This window comes from Macaca thibetana, chromosome 11 (assembly GCF_024542745.1).
Source record: "Macaca thibetana thibetana isolate TM-01 chromosome 11, ASM2454274v1, whole genome shotgun sequence".
Lineage (NCBI taxonomy): Eukaryota > Metazoa > Chordata > Mammalia > Primates > Cercopithecidae > Macaca > Macaca thibetana.
In genome coordinates, this window is record NC_065588.1 from 16,097,211 (window position 1) to 16,125,026 (window position 27,816).

At 39.0% G+C, this 27,816-nt stretch overlaps 1 protein-coding gene across 1 annotated transcript; it reads left to right on the plus strand.

Annotated features, from left to right (window-relative positions):
• The first annotated feature begins 4,868 nt into the window (after positions 1-4,868).
• STRAP (serine/threonine kinase receptor associated protein) lies at positions 4,869-26,795 on the plus strand. The gene is made up of 10 exons (XM_050749482.1): positions 4,869-5,329; positions 6,050-6,185; positions 12,664-12,745; positions 13,327-13,399; positions 16,513-16,609; positions 17,819-17,956; positions 20,634-20,770; positions 22,939-23,088; positions 23,984-24,049; positions 26,224-26,795. Exons 1-10 carry the CDS (start codon positions 5,218-5,220, stop codon positions 26,283-26,285), a joined length of 1,053 nt encoding a protein of 350 aa, XP_050605439.1. The 5' UTR covers positions 4,869-5,217; the 3' UTR covers positions 26,286-26,795.
• Positions 26,796-27,816: the final 1,021 nt, after the last annotated feature.

Sequence of the window (27,816 nt, forward strand, 5' to 3'; positions counted from 1 at the left end):
CAGTGAATGTTACAGTTCTTAAATGCGGCACGTCTGGAGTTGTTTCTTCTTCCCGGTGGCTTTGTGGTCTCGCTGGCTACAGGAGTGAAGCTGCAGCCCTTCGCGGTGAGTGTTACAGTTCATAAAGCCGGCGTGGACCCAGAAGAGTGAGGAGCAGCAAGTTACTGTAAACAGCAAAAGCACAAACCATCCACAGTGTGGAAAGGGACAGGAGCAGGTTGCCACAGCTGGTTCAGGCAGCCTGCTTTTATTCCCTTATCTGACCCCACCCACATCCTGCTGATTGGTCCATTTTCCAGAGAGTTGATTGGTCTATTTTACAGAGAGCTGATTGGTCCATTTTACAGACAGCTGATTGGTCTGTTTTGACACAGTGCTGATTGGTGTGTTTACAATCCTTTAGCTAGACACAAAGTGCTAGACAGAAAAGTTCTCCAAGTCCCCACTAGATTAGCTAGATACAGGAGTACTGATTGGTGTATTTACAAACCTTGAGCTATACACCGGGTGCTGATGCGGGTGTTTACAATCCCTGAGCTAGACATAGAGTGCTGATTGGAGCATTCACAATCCTTTAGCAAGACAGAGAGTGCTAGACAGAAAACTTCTCCAAGCCCTCACTAGATTAGCGAGATACAGATTACCGACTGGTGTATTTACAAACCTTGAGCTATACACAGGTTGCTGATGTTGGTGTTTACAATCCCTGAGCTAGACATAGAGTGCTGATTGGAGCGTTTACAATCCCTTAGCAAGACACAGTGTAAGAAAAGTTCTCCAAGCCCCCACTAGATTAGCTAGATACAGAGTACTGATTGGTGTATTTATAAACCTTGAGCTAGACACAGGGTGCTGATTGGTGTATTTACAATCCCCTAGTTAGACATAAAAGTTCTCCAAGTCCCCACTAGACTCAGGAGCCCAGCTGGCTTCACCTAGTGGATCCTGTACCAGGGCCACAGGCAGAGTTATCCGCCAGTTCTGTGCCGTGCCCCTACACTCCTCAGCCCTTGGGCAGTCGATGGGACCGGGTGCCATGGAGCAGGGGGTGGCACCTGGTGAGGCTCAGGCTGTGCGGGAGCCCACCGTGGGGTGCTTGGACATGGCAGGCTGCAGGTCCCGAGCCCCACCCTGTGGGGAGGCAGCTGAGCCCCAGTGAGTTTCGGAGCATGATGCAGGCAAGCCGGCAGTGCTGGGGGACCCAGTGCACTCTCCACAGCTACTGGCCCGGGTGCTAAGCCCCTCACTGCCCTGGGCTGGGGGCGCTGGCCGGCTGCTCCGAGTGCAGGCCGGCCAAGACCGCAGCCACTGGAACTTGTGCTGGCCCGTGAGCACAGCGTGCAGCCCCGGTTCCCGCCTGGGCCTCTCCCTCCACACCTTCCCACAAGCAGAGGGAGCCGGTTCCAGCCTGGGCCAGCCTAGAGAGGGGCTCCCACAGTGCAGTGGCAGGCTGAAGGGCTCCTCAAGTGCTGCCAGAGTGGACACTGAGGCCGAGGAGGCACTGAGAGTGAGGGCTGCTAGCACGTTATCACCTCTTAATATGACCTAATTTTACCTTCCTTATCCAAATACAGTCACATTCTGAGATAGAGAGGATTAGGACTTTAACATAGGAATTTGGAGGAGGGGAACCCAATTCAGCCCATAACAGGGGAGCACTGATATTTTCCCAAAATTGAACCTGCCAACCCATGAACACAATATATCCATTTTCCATTTAATATTATTTAATGCCTTTAATAGAGAGTGATACATTTTGCTGAGAGGCATTAAATAATATTGAACATCATGTTGGGTATCCATTTATTTAATGAGATCCCCTTTTCTCCCTTTTGTACTATGTTTTAAGTCCTAGAAGGTTGACATTTATGGACCCCATTAAAGGGCTCCCTTGTCTTCTGGGCTCTGGCTGGGTTTGACCAATGGAAGCATGGGCAGAAGATCTAAAAGTACATATCCATTTCCCCACTTCTTCCCCATGGCTGGGCTGATGATAATTGGGAGCAGTTGTGTTCCTCTACCGATTATTCCACCTCTCGCCCAGAGCATTCTGCTGCAGCCATACCTTTCTCAATGAAATCAGGTTCAGATAACTGCTCCCTTTCAGTTTCTCGCTCAGATCTATGATTAGTGCCCCATTTTCTTCTTGTTGGTTACTTTTGATCCTGGCCACACTTCTGTAACTGATCCCTTCATTACATTGCCCTCAACTTCTACATTTCAGTGTGCCAGTTTTCTTTTGCTGGGGAGTACACTTTGTTTATTCCAATGTAATTTATAACTCTTGATGCCATTTAATATGGTATACTTTAAAATTACATTTTCTGTTGTTGCTAACATATAGAAATGTGATGTCTTCATTACACACACACACACACCAAAAACAACAAAAAAACCCCAAAAAACCCAGTAATGTAGCCATTGCACTCTAGCCTGGGTAGCATAGTGAGACCTTCTCTCTTTAAAAAAAAAAAAAACAAAACTCCAGTAACCTTTCTAAATTCTCTCATTAATTCCAATAACTTGTATTAGTTTTTTTTTCTTTAGAGACACGGTCTTACCTCATTGTCCAGGCTGAAGTGCAGTAGCAGAAATAGGGTTTATTGCAGCCACAAACTTCTGTGCTCAAGTGATCCTCCTGCCTCAGTGTCCCGTGTAGCTGGGATCACAGGTGTGTACCACCATGCCAGGCTAATTTTTTAATTTTTTTGTAGAGTCTGAGTCTCATTCTCTTGCCCAGGTTGGTCTTGAATTCCTGGACTGGAGTAATCCTCCCATCTCAGCCTCCCAAAGTACTGGGAACTGGAATTACAGGCATGAGCCACCACACCTTGCCTCTTTTCTTTATATATAACCTCTAAAACAATTTCTAATCACAGATTTACAACTTTCTTTGGAACATTTATGCATTTTTAAGTTTTCTGAACACCTAGTGCAATGCTGTATAGAAGAGGCAGTAGCAATCATCTGTCTTGTACCTAATACAGAATGCTTTCTGTGTTTCACCATTAGGTGTGGGGTTTCAGATAGTCTGTCAGGTTAAAAAATTCCCTTCTATTTTTAGTGTCTAAGAGTTCTTGTAAGTGAAAGGATGCTGAATTCTATCAAAAACTTTTTACACATCTTTTGATACGATTTTGTTCTTTAATCTTTTAATATTGTGAATTATATCAATTACATTAACCTGTCTTCTAATATTAAATTGACCTTGAAGCCTACACAATTGGTTATAATACACAATACTTTCAGAACTCAGAATCCAAATGAGCAGGAATACATTCTTTAGAGCCAAGTAGGTACCATAACTTACCAGTTATATTTTTATCTACACACAATCAGCAATAAATGAACATGTACGAGTATCTGACCAGTTGTGTCGTTTTGACTGGCTCTTTTATTTACCTCCATCAGTAATGCAACAATCTATTTAATCAGTAAACAGTAATGCTGAGCATTCACTAAATGTCATTCACTTTTCTGGCACTAGAGTACAAATGACAAAGCCATAACCATTGCCATTAAGGAGCTCATAAATGTGTGAGTGGTGTGTATGTGTGAGACAAAAGGGAGAGGCTGACACAAAGGAGGAGTCAAACAAAATAAAATGAAAAACGTATATAGTAAGTGCTTTACTGTAAGTGAATGGACGAGAGTACTAAGGAAAAAGAATAGAGACATATTTCAAGTTTTCACGTTGTTTGACGCAAATCTTGTAGACGGTGTTTGCTGCAAAAAGATGAAGAAAACATTCACAGACATTTATGTTGATTACATATTTATTGGTATGTGCCAAGACGTTTTGATCTTGGGGATGAAGTAGTAAACACAAAAATCTCTGTTGTATAGGGCTTACATTCTAGCAATAAAGAACTTGCCCAGAGAAAAGGCCTCTCCTGGTTAGTAAACAGTATGAACAATTAACAGCTCTGGTTGTTTCACAGAGCCACACTGGGCTGCCTGCTGCAGACAATATCACAGTTTATATTTAAATATTCTTTTAATTTGTCCATGTATGTAATTTGCAAATTATCACTCATATGTATACATATCAAAAGACGTGTAAAAGTTTTTGATAGAATTCAGCATTCATTCGCTTAAAAAATGAGTGCAGGCTCACTTTATTGATGAGAGTATTTAATCAAAAATATTGGGGATCTACAACTCTAGAGTTCTCCAAAGTCCACCAAGGAAAAAGTAATTTGAATTTAATCGCATTTAAAACTATATAGTATCCACGCCTAAAACATTAGCAACATAGGAAAACTTACACAGCAGAAGAGATGGCTGGGGAATTTTTTTTTGTTTTTGTTTTTTTGTTTTAAGACAGGGTCTCGCTCTGTCGTCCAGGCTGGAGTGCAGTGGCGCGACCACCGCTTACTGTGGCTGGCCTCGACTTCTCTGGCTCCAGTATCCTCCCACCTCAGCCTTCCAAATAGGTGGGACCACAGGCACCACCACGCCAAGCCCGTATATGGTTTTTAAGTAAGACAAATTGCAAAAAAACGTTACTAGACAGTGTTCGCAGGTTTGAGCCGTCACTGGGAATGGCTCGTGTCCGTCTAGATATTCAGAGGCGGAGCACAGTCCTCAGTAGGGCTGCTCGGCGGGTACACTGCTGCCGCTGGCCCCTGGGCTTACGGGAGTGGGAAGGGATTTCAACTCGGCCGCGGACCGGGAAGGCGTTCTGACCCGCTAGAGCTCGGGGCGAGGGACCCCATCCCGGTGCCTACAGCGCCTCCTTTAGCCGGCATGGGCCAGCGTTAGTTACCTCAGGGCACTGAACTGGCGCCTGCGTCTTTCTGCACTTCTCGCTCTTGTCTTCAAGTCACTTATGCCCAGCGAGCCCGCCCTCCCGCCCGCCAATCGTCATTTCCGGCGGGTGCTCTGCGTCATTTACGTCGTCACTTCCTGCCGATACCGGTGTGGACGGTGTGAATCGTGGCTGGGCCGGTTCTCTGCTTCTCCCCATCCCCTACTTTCCTCCCTCCCTCCCTTTCCCTCCCTCGTCGACTGTTGCTTGCTGGTAGCAGACTCCCTGACCCCTCCCTCACCCCTTCCTAACCTCGGTGCCACCGGATTGCCCTTCTTTTCCTGTTGCCCAGCCCGGCCCTAGTGTCAGGGCGGGGGCCTGAAGGAGCCCGAGGCGCTGCAGCCGAAGAGAGAAAAGACAACGACGACCCTCAGCTCGCCAGTCCGGTCGCTGGGTTCGCCGCCGCCATGGCAATGAGACAGACGCCGCTCACCTGCTCTGGCCACACGCGTCCCGTGGTTGATTTGGCCTTCAGTGGCATCACGCCTTATGGGTATTTCTTAATCAGCGCTTGCAAAGGTGAGCAAGGCCTCAATCCTGGTCCCCGACGGCTGGGACTGGGCCGAAAGGGATTGGGACCCGCACTCTCCAGTGCTGAGCTGTGGTGTGGTGAGCGGGGAGGGGGCGATATTAACATCTGAGATGAGGGCCAACACTGGTCCGGTGGAGAAAGGAGTGTGTTAGGGAATCCGCAGCTGGAGCCGAGAGGCCTCCGGACGCTTATGTAGAAACTATTACCCCCAACTAAGACCTCTCTCCTTATTTTATTTTTATTGCTATATTTGAAGGAGCTGGACAGCACTTGCCTAGACTCTCGGGACAACACTGTAAATAGCTGTCAAGGATTTGGGGAAAGGAGAAATTAGGCCAGGCCGTGCAATACCTTACAAAGATGTTCGCTCTTGTCTCACTGGGTATTCCTTTGTGGTATTAGCCTCATTTTTCAAATGGGAAACAGATTTAGGCTACAATGTTTGTCCAAAATAAGACTAAAATCTAAGTTATTTCGACGCAGATCAGTATTCCCAGCAAATTACAGATGCTTTTCAGGGAAAATGATCTGTTCAGCTCTTCAGTTAATTATTACTGGACATTCCGTAGTGACTTCAATCGGTGGTGATAGTTAAATAGCTGAAACAATTTTTCCACTTCGTCATTGAACATCATTGTATATTTACATTTGAATCTTAGACTTTAATCCGAACTTATAAATTACATGTTTTAAAAAATATTTTCTAGATGGTAAACCTATGCTACGCCAGGGAGATACAGGAGACTGGATTGGAACATTTTTGGGTCATAAAGGTGCTGTTTGGGGTGCAACACTGAATAAGGATGCCACCAAAGCAGCTACAGCAGCTGCAGATTTCACAGCGTAAGTGTAGCCAAGATGGCTAACTTTGGTGTTCTCTGTAGATTGTGTCCTGAAATAATCAAAAACTTCAGTCTCAGATATTCATAAAATTCTGACTCGCTGGCTGCCATATAGAACGCATGATGTTTGATCTCACCAAAATTCCATCCTGGTCCATCGTGGTCCTGTGTGCTGCTTTTGTCTTCAGTGGTTCTCAAAATTTTTAGAGGCCTAAATGACTTACTCCTTATATTTTGATTGAGACTCAGGAATCTGCATTAACAAACGCTCCAGATAATGAATGTTGATCTCCTTTACGAATGCTGCTCTGTGTGTACTCCTTAGTGATAACCTACAGTGATGACCCTAGGTTTTTATTTCAATCCCAGTTTTTGTTAACTGGCTGTAGGCATCACTAAAACTCATTGTGTCAAAAACAAACAAAAAGACAAAACAACAACAAAGCAAAACTCAACTGCTCTTCATTTCCTAAGTTTTTAAAGGTTGAAATCTAAAGCATTCTTGATTTTCCCTTACATCGAGATTATCTGTTTTGATTGTGCCAGCAGGATGTCTCCTGACTACAATGTTCCTCCATGTAGTAACTGCCACTGCCTTAGTTGAGGATCATTTTTAACTTTCAGTAGTTTCTTTTTCTCCTATTCATATTCCATATTGCTGCCAGTTGTCTTCCTAAAAATGTATTTGATCATGTCACTTCTCTACCTAATGATCTTGCTGTCTTCCCTTTGCCATTTTAGTAGTTCATGACCTTTGATATACATTAGAATATCTGGAGAACTTTTCAAATATTCAAATGGTATGTGTCCCAGAAATTTGGATTTTTAAAACTTTTTTTTTTTACTTTTTTACTCTCTCTATGCATATATATATTTACACTTTTTACTACATTGAAAAATTTTTAAAATACTTTTTAGTATATAGACAGTATCTAGCTATGTTGCCCAGGCTGTCTTAAACTGTTGGCCTCCATGCGTCAGCCTCTCAAAGAGCTGGGGTTGTGGGGGTGAACTATTGTGCCTGGTACAGAAATTCTGGTTTGACTGGTCTTTAGGGATAGAGTACTGATCATACTGATCATTGGCGTTTTTTTTATTTTTCTTCCCTCCTTTTCTTTCCTGATATGCAGTCGTAGAATTGCTGACCTAAAGGACACATTTCAATTGTTGGCCCTTTACAGTTTGCTTCATCCTAGTTCATCAACATCATCCTCTCCCATTGCACACCATAAACCTACAATCTAATTATACTAATCTTATTGTTGTCAGAAATATACTTTACCTGTTCTGACTTTTGGCTGTTAATTATGTTATTAAACTGACCTACAGTGGCCCTCGTTGCCTTTTTGGGAATATATCATGTATTAAAAATCTTGTTTTCTCCAGTTCCTACTTGGTATTTGTAACTTAGGAATTTGACACTTCATTGTTTAAACTGATGAAGGCAATATCAAGAGCTATTGTGCATACACAAATTTATTAGATTTAAGGGGCTAGAGAGTACAAGTGGTGTTTTTTTTTTTTTTTTTTTTAAAGACAGAGTCTTGCTCTGTCGCCCAGGCTGGAGTGCGGTGGCACAATTTCGGCTCACTGCAACTTCCACCTCTGAGGTTCAAGTGATTCTCCCACCTCAGCTTCCTGAGAGGCTGGGACTACAGGTGCGCGCCACCATGCCCGGCTAATTTTTGTGTTTTTAGTAGAGATGGGGTTTTGCCATGTTGGCCAGGCTGGTCTCGAACTCCTGACCTCAAGTGATTTTGGCCTCCCAAAGTGCTGGGATTACAGGTGTGAGCCACTGTGGCTGGCCTTTGATTTTTTTTTTTTTTTTAAACAACCTCACACTAAGGAGGAATTGTAAATGTGCTGCCTCCTTCCTTTTAAGTAAATTAAACATACCAATTTTAGAATGAGAAAATGAAGGCTGATTGATTGTGGTGGCGGATACGTGACTGTATGCTCTTGTTTGTTGAAACAGTGTTGTCTTTATGCTTTTTTAACATTTCAAGTCTCAATGTCTTGTGTTTACAACTGGTGTTAAGAGCATGAAGACTGGAGCCAGATGACTTGTATTTGAATTAGTGGCCTCATGCACTTTATTTAACCATTTCTTTTCTGTTGTGGTACCTACCTCATAGGTTGGTTTTGAATATTAAATAAGTTAATATGTTTCAAATACTTAGAATATTGCCTGAAGTCCATTACATCTATGAAAGTGTTACATATGTAAAGTAACAATGATAGCTACCATGTAAACTATTACCACCCGCACTTGATCAAAATCACATATTATTTTGAAACTAATATGGCTAAAGCCTTGAAACCATTTGGCCTCATGTAAGGAAGGTTGAATGGATTTAAATGTCAAGTAGGAAGATTTTTGTGATTTTTTTTCCCCCCTCAGTTAAGGCTTTAGGTGCTGTGTTAGAGTGGAAAATGGTAACAAGCATTGGCACTAGGTGGGCTTGCATTCATGTGCAAACTATGTTGTGTATTTCCAGTTTGATCATCATAGGGTTATTATTATTATTATTTTTTAATCAGGGTCTTAGGTGCCTAGGCTAGAGTGCAGTGGCGTGATCATAGCTCACTGCAGCCTCTACCTCCCAGTCTCAAGCAGTTCTCCAACCTCAGCTTCCTGAGTAGTGACACAGGCGTGTACTACCGTGCTTGGCTAATCTTTGTGTTTTTTGTAGAGACGGGTTTCTCCATGTTGTCCAGGTTGGTCTTGAACTCTTGGGCTCAAGCGATCTGCCCACCATGGCAGGATGTTTCTTAAACGTCAGTTTTCGTGTCTGTAAAATGGGACTAAGACCCATGAGATTATTGGAGGAACAGAGAGCTCTTTCTCTACCATATATCCCTGAAGTCCAATATGATCTCTGTCACATAGTAGGTGCTCAATAAATGCTACTTGAGATTTATCCCTCATTTCCTCTATGTCTTGTCTATGGGGTGTAGGAGCGTGTTTTCGTGTGTGTGTGTGTGTGTGTGTGTGTGTGTGTGTGTTCTCTCCAAGAAGTTACTCCCCACAGCCTACCTGATTAGTCATAGTTGGTATAAAGCATTTTTAGAAACATCTTTTTTTTCCCTCCATTCTTATGTTTCTTGGAAAACTCATTTCTGGTGTGGTCATCTAGAAGTGGATTTTGGTCCTGTTTCTAGTGGAGAAATTTGGCAGAATAGGTCTGTGGACTAGTGTAGAATGTTATCTTGGAGTAATTTGGGCAGTTGAGTCCAGCGTTGAGTACAGTGTCCCTACAACACCATCCTCTTTGTATCTGTTTGGGAAGAGTGCCAAACTAAAGATAATTCTGTGCTGTGCTCCCGAGAGTGCTTAAGTAGATCTGGGACTGGGCCCAGGAATTTATAGGTAATGAAAATGTATCACTCTTTCTTTCTTGTAAAGCCAATAGAAATACCTAATTTTAGTTTTAATAAGGTTCTTGATAAATCAAAAATGGTATTATCTCCTAGATGACTTGGTCAACATGTTCAGGTATTTAGGCAGTTTTTAAAAAAATCTTAAACTGGCCTGTTTTGTTGAAGGTTTAAATAAGGAAGTTAAGCAGCTCCTATTATGAGACTTATGGTAAGTTCATTCTGAGGATATGAAAAGTATCAGGCAGCATTATTATTTGCAAGAAAATGGGGTATAAGAGGTATCAGTAGTTGAAGGAGATGACAAGTACTTCGTGGGATGTGAAGAAAATAAATGTTGGAGGGTTAGCTGCTGAAAGGATATGGTTAATAGCGCTTTACTGTCTTGATTTGAGCCCTGTGGCCAACTAATATATGCCAGTTTCTTCCCTGGAGATTGAATAATACCTTAGGAAACATTTAGATTAGATCCATTTTAGGGCTCTTACTGTGAATGTTGGAAATCTGCCAGAGTTAGTACATGCCATGTCAGAAAGTGTCATGCGTCTATTTTAGTACTATTTCTAAATAGGAGGAAAAACTGCAGACACATTACCTCTCTGGTTAATATTCCTGCTTTGGTCACTCCAACTCTTTCCTCACCTTTGAATAGACACAGTCTAAGCAGAATCTTAAGATTTTAGAGCTGGCATGTTGGCATTAGCCTGTAGCTACTTAGGAGGCTGAAGTGGAAAGATCTTGAGGCCAGGAGTTCAAATATAGCTTGGACTATATACCAAGACCCCGTCTCAAAAAGAAAAAAGAGAGGTTTTAAGTTTATGGGAGATTATTTAATATACTGGAAATTAGCATATCAAAGGACATTGCCCAGATTTCTTTTGAGACTTGTGAATAACTAGAATAGTCATTTTAGATACATTTGTTGTTTTCTTCACTTTTGATGCCTTCTGTCATTCTAATACTTGTGAACTCTTATCACAACCATGAAATGCATTTGCCTGTGATTAAGGATATATGTAAACAAAAAGCAAAGCAAATTTAAACACAGTAATAAGTGGAGTTCTGTAGGAGAACAGAAAGGAATGGTTAATTATTAGAGTCGAGGATAAATAGGTTTAAAGAAAAGATAGCATTTGAAATGAGCCCTAAAGGTGAGTTGAACTTTAATAGCTAAGAATGTAAAATACAGACTTAAGAGAATAATATGAACAAGAACATAGGAGCCTGGAAGAAAATACATAAGTTATTTGAGGAATGGTTTATAATCTAATGTGACTAGACTCAGAGAAACAATATAAAATGAGGTTGGGAAAGTAGACTGGGGCCAGAGAGTTACACTGGAATGAGAGAGAGAGGAGTAGGTTTCCTGGGCAAAGAGAAATGAATACTAGGGAGTTTAGTAGCAAGACTACTTATAGTTGACATTATTTCTTTCAGAACATATTTTTTTTTTTTTTTTTTGAGACGGAGTCTCGCTCTGTCGCCCAGCCCAGGCTGGAGTGCAGTGGCGCGATCTCGGCTCACTGCAAGCTCCGCCTCCCGGGTTCACGCCATTCTCCTGCCTCAGCCTCCCGAGTAGCTGGGACTACAGGCGCCCACAACCGCGCCCGGCTAATTTTTTGTATTTTTAGTAGAGACGGGGTTTCACCGTGGTCTCGATCTCCTGACCTTGTGATCCGCCCGCCTCGGAGCCACTCGTATGACCCACATTATTAAATGTTGCAAGCTGTGGTAGTGTATCATAAGCATTCCTATTAGATGGTCTTTCATATTTATTAACCACATTGCAGATGCTATTAATGTTTATCTAGAATAGCCTTCCCTTGTTTTTCCCCTGATATCTCTTTGCTTCTTCCGATGACTAGCTCTGTTACATAGATTTTCTGGACAATATCTAAGTGCTGTTTTTCTGAGTTTTTATAGCCACATATATGTCTTTTAATTATATTTCTTAAATGTGTAATTTAATGCATGTTTTTCTCCTCAGCTAAAGCTCTACTAGGGCAAGAACCTACTGTGGGGTATTTTTTGTCTCCCATTTGTGCCTTAGCACTAAGTATAGAATGATATATATTTAAAATATTATGTATTTATTGGATAAACAAAAGAAAAGATATATCTCGCTTTTCTCTGATTTTTTTCCCTCTACCATTTCATTGCCCACTGTGTTCCCGAAAATAAGTATCAGTTGCATTAAAATGGAAATCTCTATGGAACATAGCTTCTTCACTCTTAGCAATTCTTTTCCCTGTCTGCAAAATTTTCTTGTTTATTTTTCACTGACCTGTTCTGATCTAAAATCAACTTTTTTCCCCCCTTCCTTAAGCTTTTTTATTTCGGGGAACCCTTTTAGAGTAATTTTGTATTGTTCAACTATTACCCGCTTGGAATATACACACATATATATGTATGTATACCTACAACCAACTTGTATTTTGGGGTGGGGTAGTACAGAAAAAACAATGTAAAGATTAAAATTCTCAATGTTAGCATTATATAATCAAAGGCTGATAGTTGGGGGAAGTTAACTGTACTAGAGTTTGAAAATTTAAGTCAGCTTTGAAGAAGAGATGAAGTGGACATTGTCTCTCCACTATCTTAATTTAAAATTTTATTTAACCTGTATTTAAGGCTTTTCATTCCCCTGTAAAATTTTTAAGGATTTCTGTTTTTTTTTTTGTTATTGTTGTTGTGCATCTGAGTGGAGAATAGAGAAAAAATTGGCATGGTGAAACTAAAAATTGGTTAAAATGTGTGACTGTCTTGCTAAAGGGATATTATGGCTATCAACTAAAATAAAAGTAAGTAGGATGGGTTGGTTCATGAATCTTTCTTAAATTGTTCATATCTTTTCCACTGTCAAAGAAAATTAGATTGGTTATAAAGTTTTTACAAAGAAATTTCTTTTCCTTTAAGCTTATTTAAATATTTTATCAAATGAAGTCTGTGAGGCATATTAGAGATAAAGGAGATTTATAATACATTTATGTAACATTTCACATATCTAACTTATTTGGTACTCATCAATATTATAATTGTATTTATCCTTTTAATTTATTGGGTAATATTTATCGTACTAATTTTTCCTTTTTTACTTTTAGCAAAGTGTGGGATGCTGTCTCAGGAGATGAATTGATGACCCTGGCTCATAAACACATTGTCAAGACTGTGGATTTCACGCAGGTATCAGAAAATTGAATTTATTTTAGCAAGTTAAGTTGCTATTATATAGTGTGACAATGCTTTTATATTTGATTGGTGTGTATATTTGATTGATATATTTTGTGTGGAATATTTGTTATGTCTTGGTTCATATTTAATTTGATTGTATATTAAGCTCTATGAATTTGTTTCATGGTTAATCCTGTCAAGCTTTTAAGATACCGTGGAACAAGTACCAGTCCTTCAACAAGCAAAAAACATCTGAAAAGCTCAAGTAACCTTTCTCACCTACTAATAGAAGTGAGAAGATAAATTTCAGATAATCAGAAAAGGGCCTCTCACAAGGGAGAGGAGTAGGATCAGGGGAGAATGGGAGAGTTCATGTATATGTAGCGTAATGTAACGCTTTTGAACTGGAAAGCTCACAAGGCTTGGTAGTTATGAGAGGGCAGCTGTTCCACAGTATCTTCTCAGAAGTAATTGGTTATGTCTTGCATCTCTTTGTGATGTCTGTGAGCTAGATTTTGATTTTATTTGGTGTTGAAGTTTGAAAGAGAAATAACTATTAAAATGGTTAACCTATTCACATTTTGTGTTTTCAGGATAGTAATTATTTGTTAACCGGGGGGCAGGATAAACTGTTACGCATATATGACTTGAACAAACCCGAAGCCGGTAAGCATAATTTAAACATCAGCTTGTAGTTTTACTTTTTTTAAATTTAAATAACTGATTAAAGGATTTCATGCTCAGTACTCAAATTTGGAAAATAAAGATAGTCATGACCGGGCACGGTGGCACACGCCTGTAATCCCAGCACTTTGGGAGGCTGAGGCAGGTGGATCACTTGAGTTCAGGAGTTTGAGACCAGCCTGGCCAATTTGTCAAAACCCCGTCTCTACTAAAAATACAAAAATTAGCCAGGTGTGGTGGTGGGCGCTTGTAATCCCAGCTACTCAGGAGGCTGAGGCAGGAGAATTGCTTGAACCCGGGAGGTACAGGTTGCAATGAGCCAAGATCACGCCACTGCACTCCAGCCTGGGCAACAAGAGTGAAATGCCATCTCAAAAAAAAAAAAAATTAGTCACAAAGAAGAAAATTAAAACATAATTCACCCGTTTTTGGTTTATAAACTTTCGGTCTTTTTTATCCTGCAGTTTAAAAAAAAAAAACAGTTTATCTGCCACGTTGCTATTGTATAACCTCCCAAATTGAAAATTTATTATGGCAAAAAATTTTATCATTATATTAAGTTTTAAAACACTGTAGAACAGTGTTACTATTTTTTGGTAAGAAAGAGTGGTTATTTATAGAAGGTGGTGATGGTGGGAATTCTCAGTTGTGTGCACATACTGCTTAGATTTTTGAACCATGTAAATATATTAGCTATTTGAAAGAATTTTTAAAAATCTGCAATTACAGTTTTTTCATGTCACTAAATAGTCTGTGAACTCTTTGTAATGACTTTCTGGTTTTCCATCCTGTGGATATATCATAAGTGAATTAACTAGTTTCCTGTTTTGGCCTGTTTGGGCTATCTACAAATTTTAAATGTTAAAAGCAGTATTATGCTAAACATCCTTGTAGTTGCAGATATTTTCACAATGATTTCCTTAAGATAACTAAGCAAAGTAGAATTGGTGGGACAAAGAGAAGTAGAATTGCTGGAAGGTGGCCGGGTGCAGTGGCTCACACCTGTAATCCCAGCACTTTGGGAGGCCAAGGTGAGCGGATCACCTGAGGTCAGGAGTTTGATACCAGCCTGGCCAACATGGTGAAACCCCATCTCTACTAAAAGTACAAAAAATTAGCTGGGCATGGGCATGGTAGTAGGCGCCTGTAATTCCCAGGTACTCAGGAGGGTGAGGTAGGAGAATCGCTTGAACCTGGGAGGTAGTGGTTGCAGTGAGCCAAGATTGTGCCATTGCATTCCAGCCTGGGGGACAACAGCGAAACTCCTTCTCAAAAAGAAAAAAAAAAAAATGAATTGTTGGAAGCCACTGATAGATAGTACCAAAGTGTCTTCCAACAAAGTATAGGTATATATATGTATCTATACCCAACATGTTCTAGTGAACACTGATAATTAACTTTATCTTTGTCAATTTAAGAAAATAATTCTGTTGTATTAATGCGAAAATTCATGAGATTAAAATGCTGTTGAATACCATTTTAACGTATTTCCTTTTTCATGAAATAATTGCCTGTCTACCCGTGGCCCATTTATCTGTTGTGTTCTTGTTTTTCTTACTGGTTTTTAAAGATTCTTTATTGAATTCCAATTTATCATTTGCTTTTAAATTTTGTTAAGGCGGTTTTATGGTGTGTACTTTTTAACATTTTGGTGGTGAAATCCTTTATGCATTCTCTCATTTTACAGAAGTTATAGGTGTCTTCCCCACTCTACATACTTTATTTTATAATATTTTAATCATTGCCCTCACCATATATATACACTTAGCTACCAAAACATGACAAACATAATTTTGTTTTATTATATGTTTGGTATCTTTGAAATTTTACTATGTGGGCATTTATGTAGTCATAAATCTATAACATTGAAAAGAGTAATAAGAGTCAGAACCGCATTGGAAATTAAGCAGTTGTTCTCTTGAGATACCTTCCATTTCTGAGAGCTTTTTAAAATATTTTACGTTTTAGTGTTAGGGTAGTTTGTTACGAAAACATTTTTAAGGTGAGGAAACAAAGCCCATTTACAGATTTTTTTATTCTCCGTTGCATGTAGGGTTTTTTTTCTGCTTTCTTTTTTGATAAATTTATGCCAAAGCATAGGAAAGGACTCTGACCTCACTTAATCTGTCAACTCATTCAGCAAAGCAAGGTAGTTCAGGGATTGGGTCAAAGCAAGGTAGTTCAGGGATTGGGTCAAAGCAAGGTAGTTCAGGGATTGGGTGGACATTTTTCATACTCTGCCTTTCCCAAAGCTGTTTTATGAAAGTTGCTCTTTCTCGCTGTGCTGGCAGCAGAAATGATAGCAACTTAGTGAGGTTTTACTGTGTATCAGGTTATCTGTTAAGCACTATTCTCATTTGTAACCATTGTTATCTCATTTTACAGATAAGGAAATAAAGTTAAAAACTTAAGTAACATGCCCAAAGGTGAAAATAGTGTTGAATGGCATTGCCTCCAGTGTCTGCTTTTGCCCCTAGAGAAAGCAGTGAGGGTTTTTTGAAGTCCTTTGAAAGGATAATCTCCTACAGATTTAAGCTCCCTTCCTTTTTTTTTTTTTTTTTTTAATGTTTTCCTCACAGTGTAGAAACATTCTTGGGAATTGCTGTCCCACTTTCTGTTTCCCTTTTTCCTTCTAACTCTTACTTCCTATTAGTTACTATCAATAGCTGCTTGGATGAAGGTCCCAGAGTTAGCCATAGTACTAGAATCAGTTTCAACTATCTTGTTCCTAGGTCCATGTTCTTATTAAATTATGCCACATTAAATATTATTTTATTTCATGGCGATACAATAATGCTTTTGAATATTATCAGTTGTGCAGAAATTTAGCCTAGAGGGAGTGAGTGGTGCATTCACTCAGCTACATATAGCAAGCATAGTAGTTCCTTGGGTCCCTGTCATGCAGGTAAATTTGTGTTCCAGTATGGAAAAACTAACTGTATTCTGTATAAATATCAGGTTTGAATTGGGCTGGGCTTTGAAAAGTTGCAGTCTAATTTAAAATGTGTGTTTTTTAAAATATATAATAGTTTCAATATTGTTCAGTTAAAAAAATCATGTATTAACAAATGTACTTTTAATTGTTTTATCTCAAGAACCTAAGGAAATTAGTGGTCACACTTCTGGTATAAAAAAAGCTCTGTGGTGCAGTGAGGATAAACAGATTCTTTCTGCTGATGACAAAACTGTTCGGTAAGTACTTTTTTTTAAATAATTTACAATTTGAGGCTGGGCATGGTGGCTCATGCCTGTAATCCCAGCACTTTGGGAGGTGAGGTGGATGGATCATTTGAGGTCAGGAGTACTAGACCAGCCTGGCCAACATGACAAAACACTGTCTCTATGAAAATTACAAAACTTAGCCAGGTGTGCTGGCACACACCTGTAATCCCAGCTACTCGGGAGGCTGAGGCAGGAGAATCACTTGAATCTGGGAGACAGAGGTTGCTGAGAGTCGAAATTGCGCCATTGCACTCTAGCCTGGGTGACAGAGCTAGACTGTCTCAAAAACAAAAAACAAACTTAAAATTTGAAAAATATTTTACCTTAGAGCTTGTATTTTAAATACATTTAATATTATGTGCAAAAAATGTTCTGAACATTAAAATTTAAGTTGCACCCAGGTCACATTTATCTGGAGCTATTTACTATTACAGGTCAAGTATCCCTAACCTGAAAATCTGAAATTTGAAACGCTCTGAAATCTGAGACTTTGAGTGCTGACTTGATGCTTAAAGGAAATGCTCATTAGAGCATTTTGAATTTTCTGTTTTCAGGTTAGGGATTCTCAATCGGTAAGTGTCTGATGCAAATATTCCAAAATCCGAAAAAGTTTGAAATCCAACTTCTTTCTGGTCGCAAGTATTTTCTATAAGGGATGCTCACCTTGTATATACAGACAGCAAAATTCAGAAGAAAATTAAAACCTGATCTCTTATAAGCAGGTGTTCTTAACCTGGGTCTGTGGGCAGGTTAAAGGGAGGGTCCATGAAGCCTCTGAAATTCTATACAAAAATCTTGTTTGCTGACACCTGATGTATATTTCTTTGGAAAGATGTGTAGCTATTGCTAGATTCACAAAAACAGAGTGTAGGAACCACTATTTATAGCAGTGCTGAAATTGACTAGATTCGAACTTGTCTTATGTAGTTTTGCCAAATTGGGAAGTATATGTAGGTATTAAAGTTGATTTTACTTACAAGCTGTTGTCATGCATAATTTGACATTGTATATAGAAACCCAGAATTTCTTTTTATCATCTGTAATTGTGACTTGGAATGAATGTTGTTTTTCTGTAATTGTGATTGTTCTTTCTTTGGCTAATCTGCAGATGTAATTAGAATTTATAAGCTTTTTTCTGACATGAGTAAACATCATCATATTTTTATCTTTATTTTGCAGACTTTGGGATCATGCTACCATGACAGAAGTAAAATCTCTAAATTTTAATATGTCTGTTAGTAGTATGGAATATATTCCTGAGGGAGAGATTTTGGTTATAACTTATGGACGATCTATTGCTTTTCATAGTGCAGTAAGGTATGTCCAAGAAATACTTTCATTTTCTGTTTTAGGTAACAAAAGACAATTTGGCTACTTAAAAATGGAAAGATATTTACTTTTTTTTAAAAAATAAAGAGGCCAGGAATGGTGGCTAATGCCTATAAATCGCAGCACTTTAGGAGGCTGAGGTGGGAGGATGGCTTGAGACCAACCTGGACAACACAGTGAGACCCCCATCTCTACAAAAAATAAAATTAGCTGGTCGTGGTGGCACATGCCTATAGTCCAGCTGCTTGGGAAGCTGAGGTGAGAGAGTTGCTGGAGCCTGGGAGGTTGAGGCTGCATTGTGCTGTGATCCTGACACTGCACTCCAGTCTGGATGACAGAGCAAAACATCCTCTGAAAAAGAAAAAAAAAAAAAAAAGAAAAAGCAAAAACTGCCGGATTGGTAATGTAATTTATGTTTTTTTACTAGATAAAACCATTGCGGGCTGGGCGTGGTGGCTCACGTCTGTTATCCCAGCACCTTGGGAGGCTGAGGTGGGCGGATCACTTGAGGTCAGGGGTTCGAGACCAGCCTGGCCAACGTGGTGAAACCCCGTCTCTAAAATAAAAATACAAAAAGAAGAAAAATTAGCTTTTCTGTAGTCCCAGCTATTTGGGAGGCTGAGGCAGGAGAATTGCTTAAGCACAGGAGGTGGAGGTTGTAGTGAGCTGAGGTCGCACCACTGCATTCTAGCCTGGGTAACAGAGCAGAGTCTTTCTCAAACAAAAAAACAAAAAAACAGTGTGATCTTGATTCTACTATTTATTTTCACCTTAAAATTTTAGGGAAGGAATAATCTTATTTCTATTCCTAAATGATTTTTTTAAACAGATGTGAATTTTGCGACTGTAAATGTAGTAAATACTCTTGTAGAAAGACTGGAATATATAACATAATTGAAAAAAAATGTACCTATAATATTATAACCATAGGTGCAAGAGTGTTAATGGTAGTTATATTTTTTGCTAGTCCATTTCTCTATGTTATATATGTGGGTGTACAGTATTTGTGTTTTTTTCTTTAATTATTAGGACCATAATGAGTATCATTTTGATTTATTTAAAAATATTAGCCATTTGAAAACGTTTTTACTTGATACACTATATTGCATTATAGGTTGTACTAAATTATGGGTTAGTTTCCCTATTTTAGCATCATGGTGAATGATCTGGTACATCTCTGAGTGTTTCTTTACAGTAGATAGGATCCTGTAAGTAGAATTGTCAGTTCAAAGGGTAGAAATGAGTTTAAAATTCTTAGTTGTACATGACACTTAATTGATTTCCATAAAGATTATACCACATTACACTTTGATTGATATTTGACCAGTGTCTTAACCTTGTGTCTAAAGGGCTACTTGCAGAGTCAAACTTCACTAAACTGGGAGAAAGAAAAGGCAGTAAAATTGGAGGAGAGCAATTAAGACTGTCAAGGAGTTAATACACATACAATAAACTGATAATAGAATACTATTTCCTGGAGCTATCAATTAGTATATTAATGCTCTTCACTCACTCCTGCAGTTAGGCAAATCCCATGTTGGTGGCAGAAATTTTCTGACCCATTGAATGTTCTAGCATTAGAGCTAGCAAGTTGCTATGTAGTGATCCTGCATAAGTCATGACTAACTTTAATTATCATGCTTTAAAGTATATGATGATGGGAAGTATTTAGGAGCTGGGATATCATGTTTTGTATTGGAGGCCTTTCATGATTTTTAGGGTTAAACTGAAAAAGCTAATGTCTAAACTGTAATTAATTTTCAGATGAAGCTGTTATTATGCATTGATTTTTATTATATAACTACAGCCCCAAATTTTGTTAGTCTTTTACTGCCTTATAATAATAACTGTTTTTAGCAGTTTATATTTTATGACATTGAAAGTTTATCTTACTGAGGAGCTTAACTAACCAATTAATAATAATATATAAATAATCCTTTATATTAATTACCTACTGTGAAAACTTTTTCTATTTACAAAGATAATATGTGCTTGTAGAAAATTGAAACAAGCCGGGCGCGGTGGCTCACGCCTGTAATCCCAGCACTTTGGGAGGCCGAGGCGGGCGGATCACAAGGTCAGGAGATCGAGACCACGGTGAAACCCCGTCTCTACTAAAAATACAAAAAATTAGCCGGGCGCGGTGGCGGGCGCCTGTAGTCCCAGCTACTCAGGAGGCTGAGGCAGGAGAATGGCGTAAACCCAGGAGGCGGAGCTTGCAGTGAGCCGAGATCGCGCCACTGCACTCCAGCCTGGGCGACAGAGCGAGACTCCGTCTCAAAAAAAAAAAAAAAAAAAAAAAGAAAATTGAAACAATACAGGTGAAATTTATTTAAGAGCAAAAATCCCAATGTATTATTCATACTGTTTTAATTAGTGAACACACGCATTTCCGGGAAGACATCCACTGCATAAACTGGGTATCCCTCTATCAAAATGTCTTTGTATTGCTGAGATGAACTCCACTTGGGCATAGTACCCGTTTGAATTTTTTTTTTTTTTTTTTTTTTTTTTGGCTAACAGAGCTTTTTTACATCAGTGTTTATGTTTGAGTAAATGAGTATTTAATTGTTCCTTGGGTTTCAGAGTTTAAGAACAGTTCAAATGTAACTTGTTATTTATATAATATTCAAGATTTGTAAATACTACTTAAATTTTTTTTCAGTTTGGACCCAATTAAATCCTTTGAAGCTCCTGCAACCATCAATTCTGCATCTCTTCATCCTGAGAAAGAATTTCTTGTTGCAGGTGGTGAAGATTTTAAACTTTATAAGTATGATTATAATAGTGGAGAAGAATTAGGTGAGTTGTCCCCTTACAGTGATGTGGTTACCTTTATCATATGTTAAGTCCCAGTAATTAACACCTCATTTATATAACATGTTGAAAGCAAATTTTTCAGCTAACTTAAGCTTGGTGCTTACAAGTGAAAAAGTAAAGGAGTTTTAATCATTTGGGTTAGATTTTTTTTTAGATCTGTAAACAAAGTATGCAAAAATTTGACCTTTTAACTGAAGTACATCATTATCCTAATGTATTACCGTACAGTGAGTTTTAGGCTTTATTGGCTGGGAGGAAGGGGGGAATCTTATGTCAAAGTCGTATGTTAAACAGATGAAAGGAGATCCATTCTTTCTGAAGTATGCTGTGGGTGTGTAACCCCATCTACTTGGCCCATCTTCCTTGTTGCCAACTTAGGAATCCCTGAGACTCCATAAAGAACAGTGTGTGGGGGAAAACCAGTATAGCATATTACAGGGACACCTTTAGGAATCTGAATTGGGGAGTTATTTTTATCGACTTTTTATTTATTCGATTTTGGAGTTTGAGTTTTGTTTTCATTTTCATGATAACAGTCCTTAGTAAGGGGAAGGGGAAGGCATGTGGATTAATTTGAAGTTAATGTATATTTATCTGATGGACCAGGTATTTCACATAGGTACATGTGGTTCTCAGTATCTACTTTTAGCCTTCCCAAATAGTTTTTGCTTTTAGTTCAAAAATATATTTAGTTTTTATAAATACATATTTTTATCTATAAGCTGTCTCTTCTTGTTCTTGTCTGTTTCTAGCTGCCCTGCTTTACCAATCAAAGAACAAAGCTTGCTAGATTACACCCAAAGAACAAAAGACAATTTTACAGTTTTGTTTCTTGGGGAACATTGATACGTCTGGGTTGCACAAATGGAACCTTGGTGATGGACCATGCAGAATCTATTTTAATTGCTTATGGTTCAACTTTTATTGCTTGAATAGAAGTAACATAAATAAGATACTCTTTTCTGTTACTTTAGTGCCAGTTTTCAAAGTTTTAGAATGTTTTTGGTTTCATATTTTATTCTTTTTCAAGATGAGAGAACTGAATTATTTGCCTAAGATCTGAAGTCACAGTGAATACCAGACCTGCCCAGACTTTCTCTTTCCAAAACCTTGTGTTCTTTGTACTCTTACAACTTTTCTATTCTCTGATTGGACACAGATGGGAGACAGAATAGGAACATTGGTCTAGTAAAGGACTTTGAGAACTAGTAAGGTGATGAGGCATTAGAAAGTAGATGAGAAAGGTTCATACATAAAGGCACTACTTGAATATAACAATGTGCCTAATCTGTACATTTTCTTGTTAGGTTCCATAGATTAAAATATTTATGGATCATTGTTGATCCTGTATCTCAGCCTTTCTGTGTGACAGAATAATTAGTGGACTGTAGGAAATTAAGAGGCAAAGTGTGTAAAAGAGCTCCACCTGGTGGCTCTCTGTAGTCATAATAAAAATTGGTTCCCTGAGAAATAGGCAGTGAGGTGTTTTTTTTGTTTTGTTTTGTTTTGTTTTTGAGATGGAGTCTTGCTGTCCCCCAGGCTGGAGTTCAGTGGCGTGATCTCGGCTCACTGGAAGCTCCGCCTCCCAGGTTCACGCCATTCTCCTGCCTCAGCCTCCTGAGTAGCTGGGACTACAGGCGCCCGCCACCATGCCCGGCTAATTTTTTGTATTTTTGGTAGAGATGGGGTTTCACCATGTTAGCCAGGATGGTCTCGATCTCCTTACCTCGTGATCTGCCCGCCTCGGCTTCCCAAAGTGCTGGGATTACAGGTGTGAGCCACCGCGCCCGGCCGCAGTGAGTTTTAAGATGTGGAAATTGGAGGTTGAACTGATAAGACTTTAAATCTGCTTTCTATAGAATTAATGGGGTTTTCATTTACCTCTTTTTCTCCATCCTTAATGAAACATGAAGCCTCATTTGCTTTTTTAGCGGGACAATCCAAAACTAGAATGTGTGCTAGATTTGGAAAGGAGTAATCTTACAGAGAAAGGGTCAATGATATACCACTTTTGTGATGAGAAATTAAGTACAGTTTTTAATGTTTGCCTTAAGAATTTTTCATCTCCCCAGTAACACAGTATTTTTTTTTCAGCATATCAATATTTAACCTAATAGTTAAAATTATCTAATAGCCCTCTTCTTTTTCAGAATCCTACAAGGGACACTTCGGTCCTATTCATTGTGTAAGATTTAGTCCTGATGGAGAACTCTATGCCAGTGGTTCAGAAGATGGAACATTGAGACTATGGCAAACTGTGGTAGGAAAGACGTATGGCCTTTGGAAATGTGTGCTTCCTGGTAAGAATTTTTATTCAGAGTAATAACATTTTTAAAATGCATGATTTTGTGTCATTTTTCATCATTAATTTTATTTCAGGGTTTTTGTCTTCTATAAATTTTAAATTATATGTTATGGTTTAAGCAGAGAGAAGCCCAGGATTATGAATTGGCCAGAGAAAGGTTCATGTTCCTTTGTTTGTTTAAATTTTTTTTTTTGTATGACTGGGTGTGGTGGCTCACGCCTGTAATCCCAGCACTTTTGGAGGCTGAGGCGGGCGGATCACGAGGTCAGGAGTTCAAGACCAGCCTGGCCAACATGGTGAAACCCCATCTCTACTAAAAATACAAAAATTAGCTGGGTGTGGTGGCGTGTGCCTGTAATCCCAGCTACTCAGGAGGCTGAGGCACGAGAATCGCATGAACCCAGGAGGCATGCATTGAGCTGAGATCTCGCCACTGCACTCCAGCCTGGGTGACAGAATGAGACTTGGTCTCAAAAAAAATAAAATAAATTTTGTTGTACAATCTAGTCTGTTCCTAAATTTTTATACTAGCACATTTTGTGGCTGGAATATATCTAATTCAAAATTTGCTGGAAGGCAATATGAAGACAAGTAAATGTATCTAATCTCTGAATAGTATTACTCACTGATCCACACCAATAAAGGTAGACATGTTCTTAATAAAAAATATCTAGTTACTAATCCCTAAGTAGTTGCAGTGTGAACCTTAAAGTAATTTCGAAGAAAGACATACTATTTTAGAATCACAATTATTTAAAAATGAGTTGTTTTTATTATATTTTGTAGCGATTTCTTGGAATAGTCTTATCTTGCTCTTCTTGCTTTTTGAACACTAGAAATTACTTGTAATAGTGTAATTCATATAATCATCATTGCTTTTCTTTTTACAGAAGAAGATAGTGGTGAGCTGGCAAAGCCAAAGATTGGTTTTCCAGAGACAACAGAAGAGGAGATAGGTAAATGCTAAGAACTTTTGTAAGAGTCCTAGGGGATTTAAAATTGAACTGTAACAGAAGTTTTACTCATTGGCAGAAGAAATGTATTAAATATGAACATATTTAAATAATGGAAACTTTATTTGTGCATGTATATATACATATTTATAAGCTAAATATTTAAATACCTACTGCATAGTAGTAATATGTGCAGAAATGTAGTGTGGACATGACTGATGTGGTTACTCTTTCAGAGCTTGGAGTCTAACTTAGGAGACATGCCAAAACAAACAAATTATTGTAAGGGGGATTTAAAAATGCTTCCTTGAGAAGTGACATTTAAACTGGGACCTAAGGATGAGCAGAAGTGATTTAGATGAGGTCATGAGAAGGGCTATTGGTAGGGACAGGATGGAAAAGTTCATAGCAGGAAAACTATGTTAACTAAAAGTTCAGAACCAAAAAGGAGCATAGCATATGAGGAACTAAAAGAACTTCTCCCTGCCTCCAGGTTAAACAGCAAAGGCAGAGTGAAGCTGGAGAAGCTAGATCATTTGAGGGCCTCATTTGCTGTATTAGGACTTGGAGAATTTTATACTAAGAGCAATGAGAAACCTTTGAATTTTAAGAAGAGGAATTTAAAAGATTGCCTTGGGAGGTCGAGACCAGCCTGGCCAACATGGTGAAACCCTGTCTTTCCTAAAAATACAAAAACTAGCCGGTCATGGTGGCGGATACCTATAATTCCAGCTATTTAGGAGGCTGAAACAGGAGAATAGCTTGAACCCAGGAGGTGGAAGTTGCAGGGAGCGGAGATTGTGCCACTGCACTCCAGCCTGGGTAACAGAGAGAGACTGTCTCAAAAAAAAAAAAAAAGTTGCCTTGGCTGTGGCACGTACAGAGAATTGGCTTGGGAACAAGAGTGAACATAGACCAGTTAGGGGGCATTGTAGTCTAGATGAGTGATCCTGTAGGTTTTGTTTTGTTTTGAGATGGAGTCTCGCTCTGTCACCCAGGCTGGAGTGCAGTGGCACGATCTCAGCTCACTGCAGCCTCCGCCTCTGGTTTCAAGCGATTTTCCTGCTTAAGCCTCCTGAGTAGTTGGAATTACAGGTGCACTACCACGCCTGGCTAATTTTTGTATTTTTAGTGGAGATGGAGTTTCACCATGTTGGTCTTGAACTCCTGACCTCATGATCTGCCCACCTCGGCCTCCCAAAGTGCTGGGATTACAGGCATGAGCCACTGTGCCCAGCCTATCATGTATTTTTTAATAAGGGTATTGCAATGAGAACAGAAAAAGGTAGATGCAGTTGAGAGTCTTTTAGACTTGTTAGAATTGTGAGATTGATGAGTGGGGGTATCATAAGGAAGAATTCAGATTGCTGCCATGAGGAACTGGGTGTGATGATTTTGGGGGAGATTGGGAAGGTGTTTACCCAATTAGAGTTTTCCTTAAATTTTTTATTGCTAAGCACCTTCTTGCTGAAACTTAATGTTGATGGTTAATGTTTTGCTTCAAATAGCACTAAATGTTAGGATTTGCATCACTAAAAGGGAGGACCAGGTCCTTCAAAGACATGACTTTAATTCAGGGTTTTTTTTTTTTTTTTTTTTTTTTGAGACGGAGTCTCGCTCTGTAGCCCAGGCTGGAGTGCAGTGGCCAGATCTCAGCTCACTGCAAGCTCCGCCTCCCGGGTTCACGCCATTCTCCGGCCTCAGCCTCCCGAGTAGCTGGGACTACAGGCGCTGCCACCTCGCCCGGCTATTTTTTGTATTTCTTAGTGGAGACGGGGTTTCACCGTGTTAGCCAGGATGGTCTCGATCTCCTGACCTCGTGATCCGCCCATCTCGGCCTCCCAAAGTGCTGGGATTACAGGCTTGAGCCACCGCGCCCGGCCAAATTCAGGGTTTATTAGATAGTTGGAGTCTGAAAATTTAGGCCAGAAAGGGACCCTTCGAGGTTGAGTTATGGTGTAAGAGAGTCTAGTGGATAAAACACATGAACTCTTTCTTTGCCTTTTCAATGACATGAGTCTAGTTGTTAGTGGCATGTGCAGTTGTTCTCTTCTTCCCCTTACCAGAGTATGCTTTACACACACTTTTTTATTCCTTCATTACACGGAAATGTAGATTTGCTTCTTTTTTTTATTAAGTTGACTAATGCGACTTTTTTTTTTTTTTTTAACTTACAGAAGAAATTGCTTCAGAGAATTCAGATTGCATCTATCCTTCAGCTCCTGATGTTAAGGCCTGAGCGTCAATCATATGCCACAGTTAGTATACAACTGACTAAAACGAGCAAGCAGAGAAAAGCATCAGCCTTCCAGAGTTACTCTCTGCTTAAGGCAGAAACAGCAGTAAATAATGAGGAAAATGAATTATCTCCAGTGCTGGAACAACTGACTAACTTGGTGTTACCTGTAAGTGAAAACTCAGGAGTGTCAGATAAAGGGAGGTGGAGTTATCCTCTTATAGTACAGTGGCCTGTTATCTTTTTAATGAATATATACAAGCCAACATCCAATTTCTATTATTACAATTAGGGTTCTTGTAGCCGTTTATGTTATTATGGAGAAGAAAAATATATTGGCTTATTTTTCTGATCTTTTTCCTTAAAGCAGAATGCCCTTTTTTTTTTTTGCTTCAGTTGTAAGGAAGAGGGAGTACATGATAAAGTAACTGGTTTGATTTCTCTTTCATTGTACACTGCTTCTGAACATCTAATTGTTTTTAGTTGTCTAAATAAAATGCCTCTAAAACAAAACAATGTTTGTTTTTTTTTGGGGAAAAACTACTAATTTGAGTTTTATAAGTGGAAATAGCCAGAAAGTTTTTCTGTATCATAATCATAGCAAAAGATATGCTGATTAATCTGTAGTAAACATTACTTTATAATATTGAGATTCAGTTACTTGTACTGAATTTTTGAAATTCTTAAATCCTTTACTAGTGTTTCATTTACCTCCTCTATTCCCAGATTGGATAGAAGTGCTTGACATGCCTTTTTAAATGATTATTTAAAGAATACATGCTAGTTATAGGAAAAAAAATCAACTGAAATTTTAGCAGTAAGCTGAAAGATCACTTAAAATCCTACCACTCGTCAAAAAACTATTAAAATCGAATGACCGTTAATACATGTTAGGGCATCTCTGTATGTATATACAGATAGATAGAATGGATTTTATAAAAATGGGATTACTATAGACCTGCAGTGGTTTAAGAAGTGTGGAATTTTACCTCATTCTTTAAATTAAATTTGGGTGGCATTCAGAAAGCCCTTTTAAAACCTTCTAATAAATTGGATCAACTGAGTTTAGACTTGTAATTTATTTTTTAAAATACAGAGGGCATATTAAATGAGTAAGTTGGAAATACTTGAGATGAATAAATAACATCTTTGCCAACTTCCTTTTTCTCCTGATCAGTCTTGTGAGTGACCCTTGATAACTTTTCTTAAAAGCAGTATGAGTCAACCAAAGAATAAGATTAATTTTTGAGGATTTGTGATAACCAGAAGAAAGCACTGTAGGCTGTGACAGCCTGTGATGGCCAAGAGAAATACAGGGGAGCCAACTGGTGATCCACATAGGCTTTCATAGAGTGGTAGTATTTTTGTGTCAGCTTATTACATGCCTGAACCTCTGGATTGCAGCAGTGTTGTCATTGTACCAGCAGTTGCTCAGACTAATCAGAGTCTGATTTACCCTCAATAAAGTTTTGTGTCATCAGATTGGAATCATGAAGTTGCTTGTTATTTATGAACCAAGGGAATTTCTACTTAG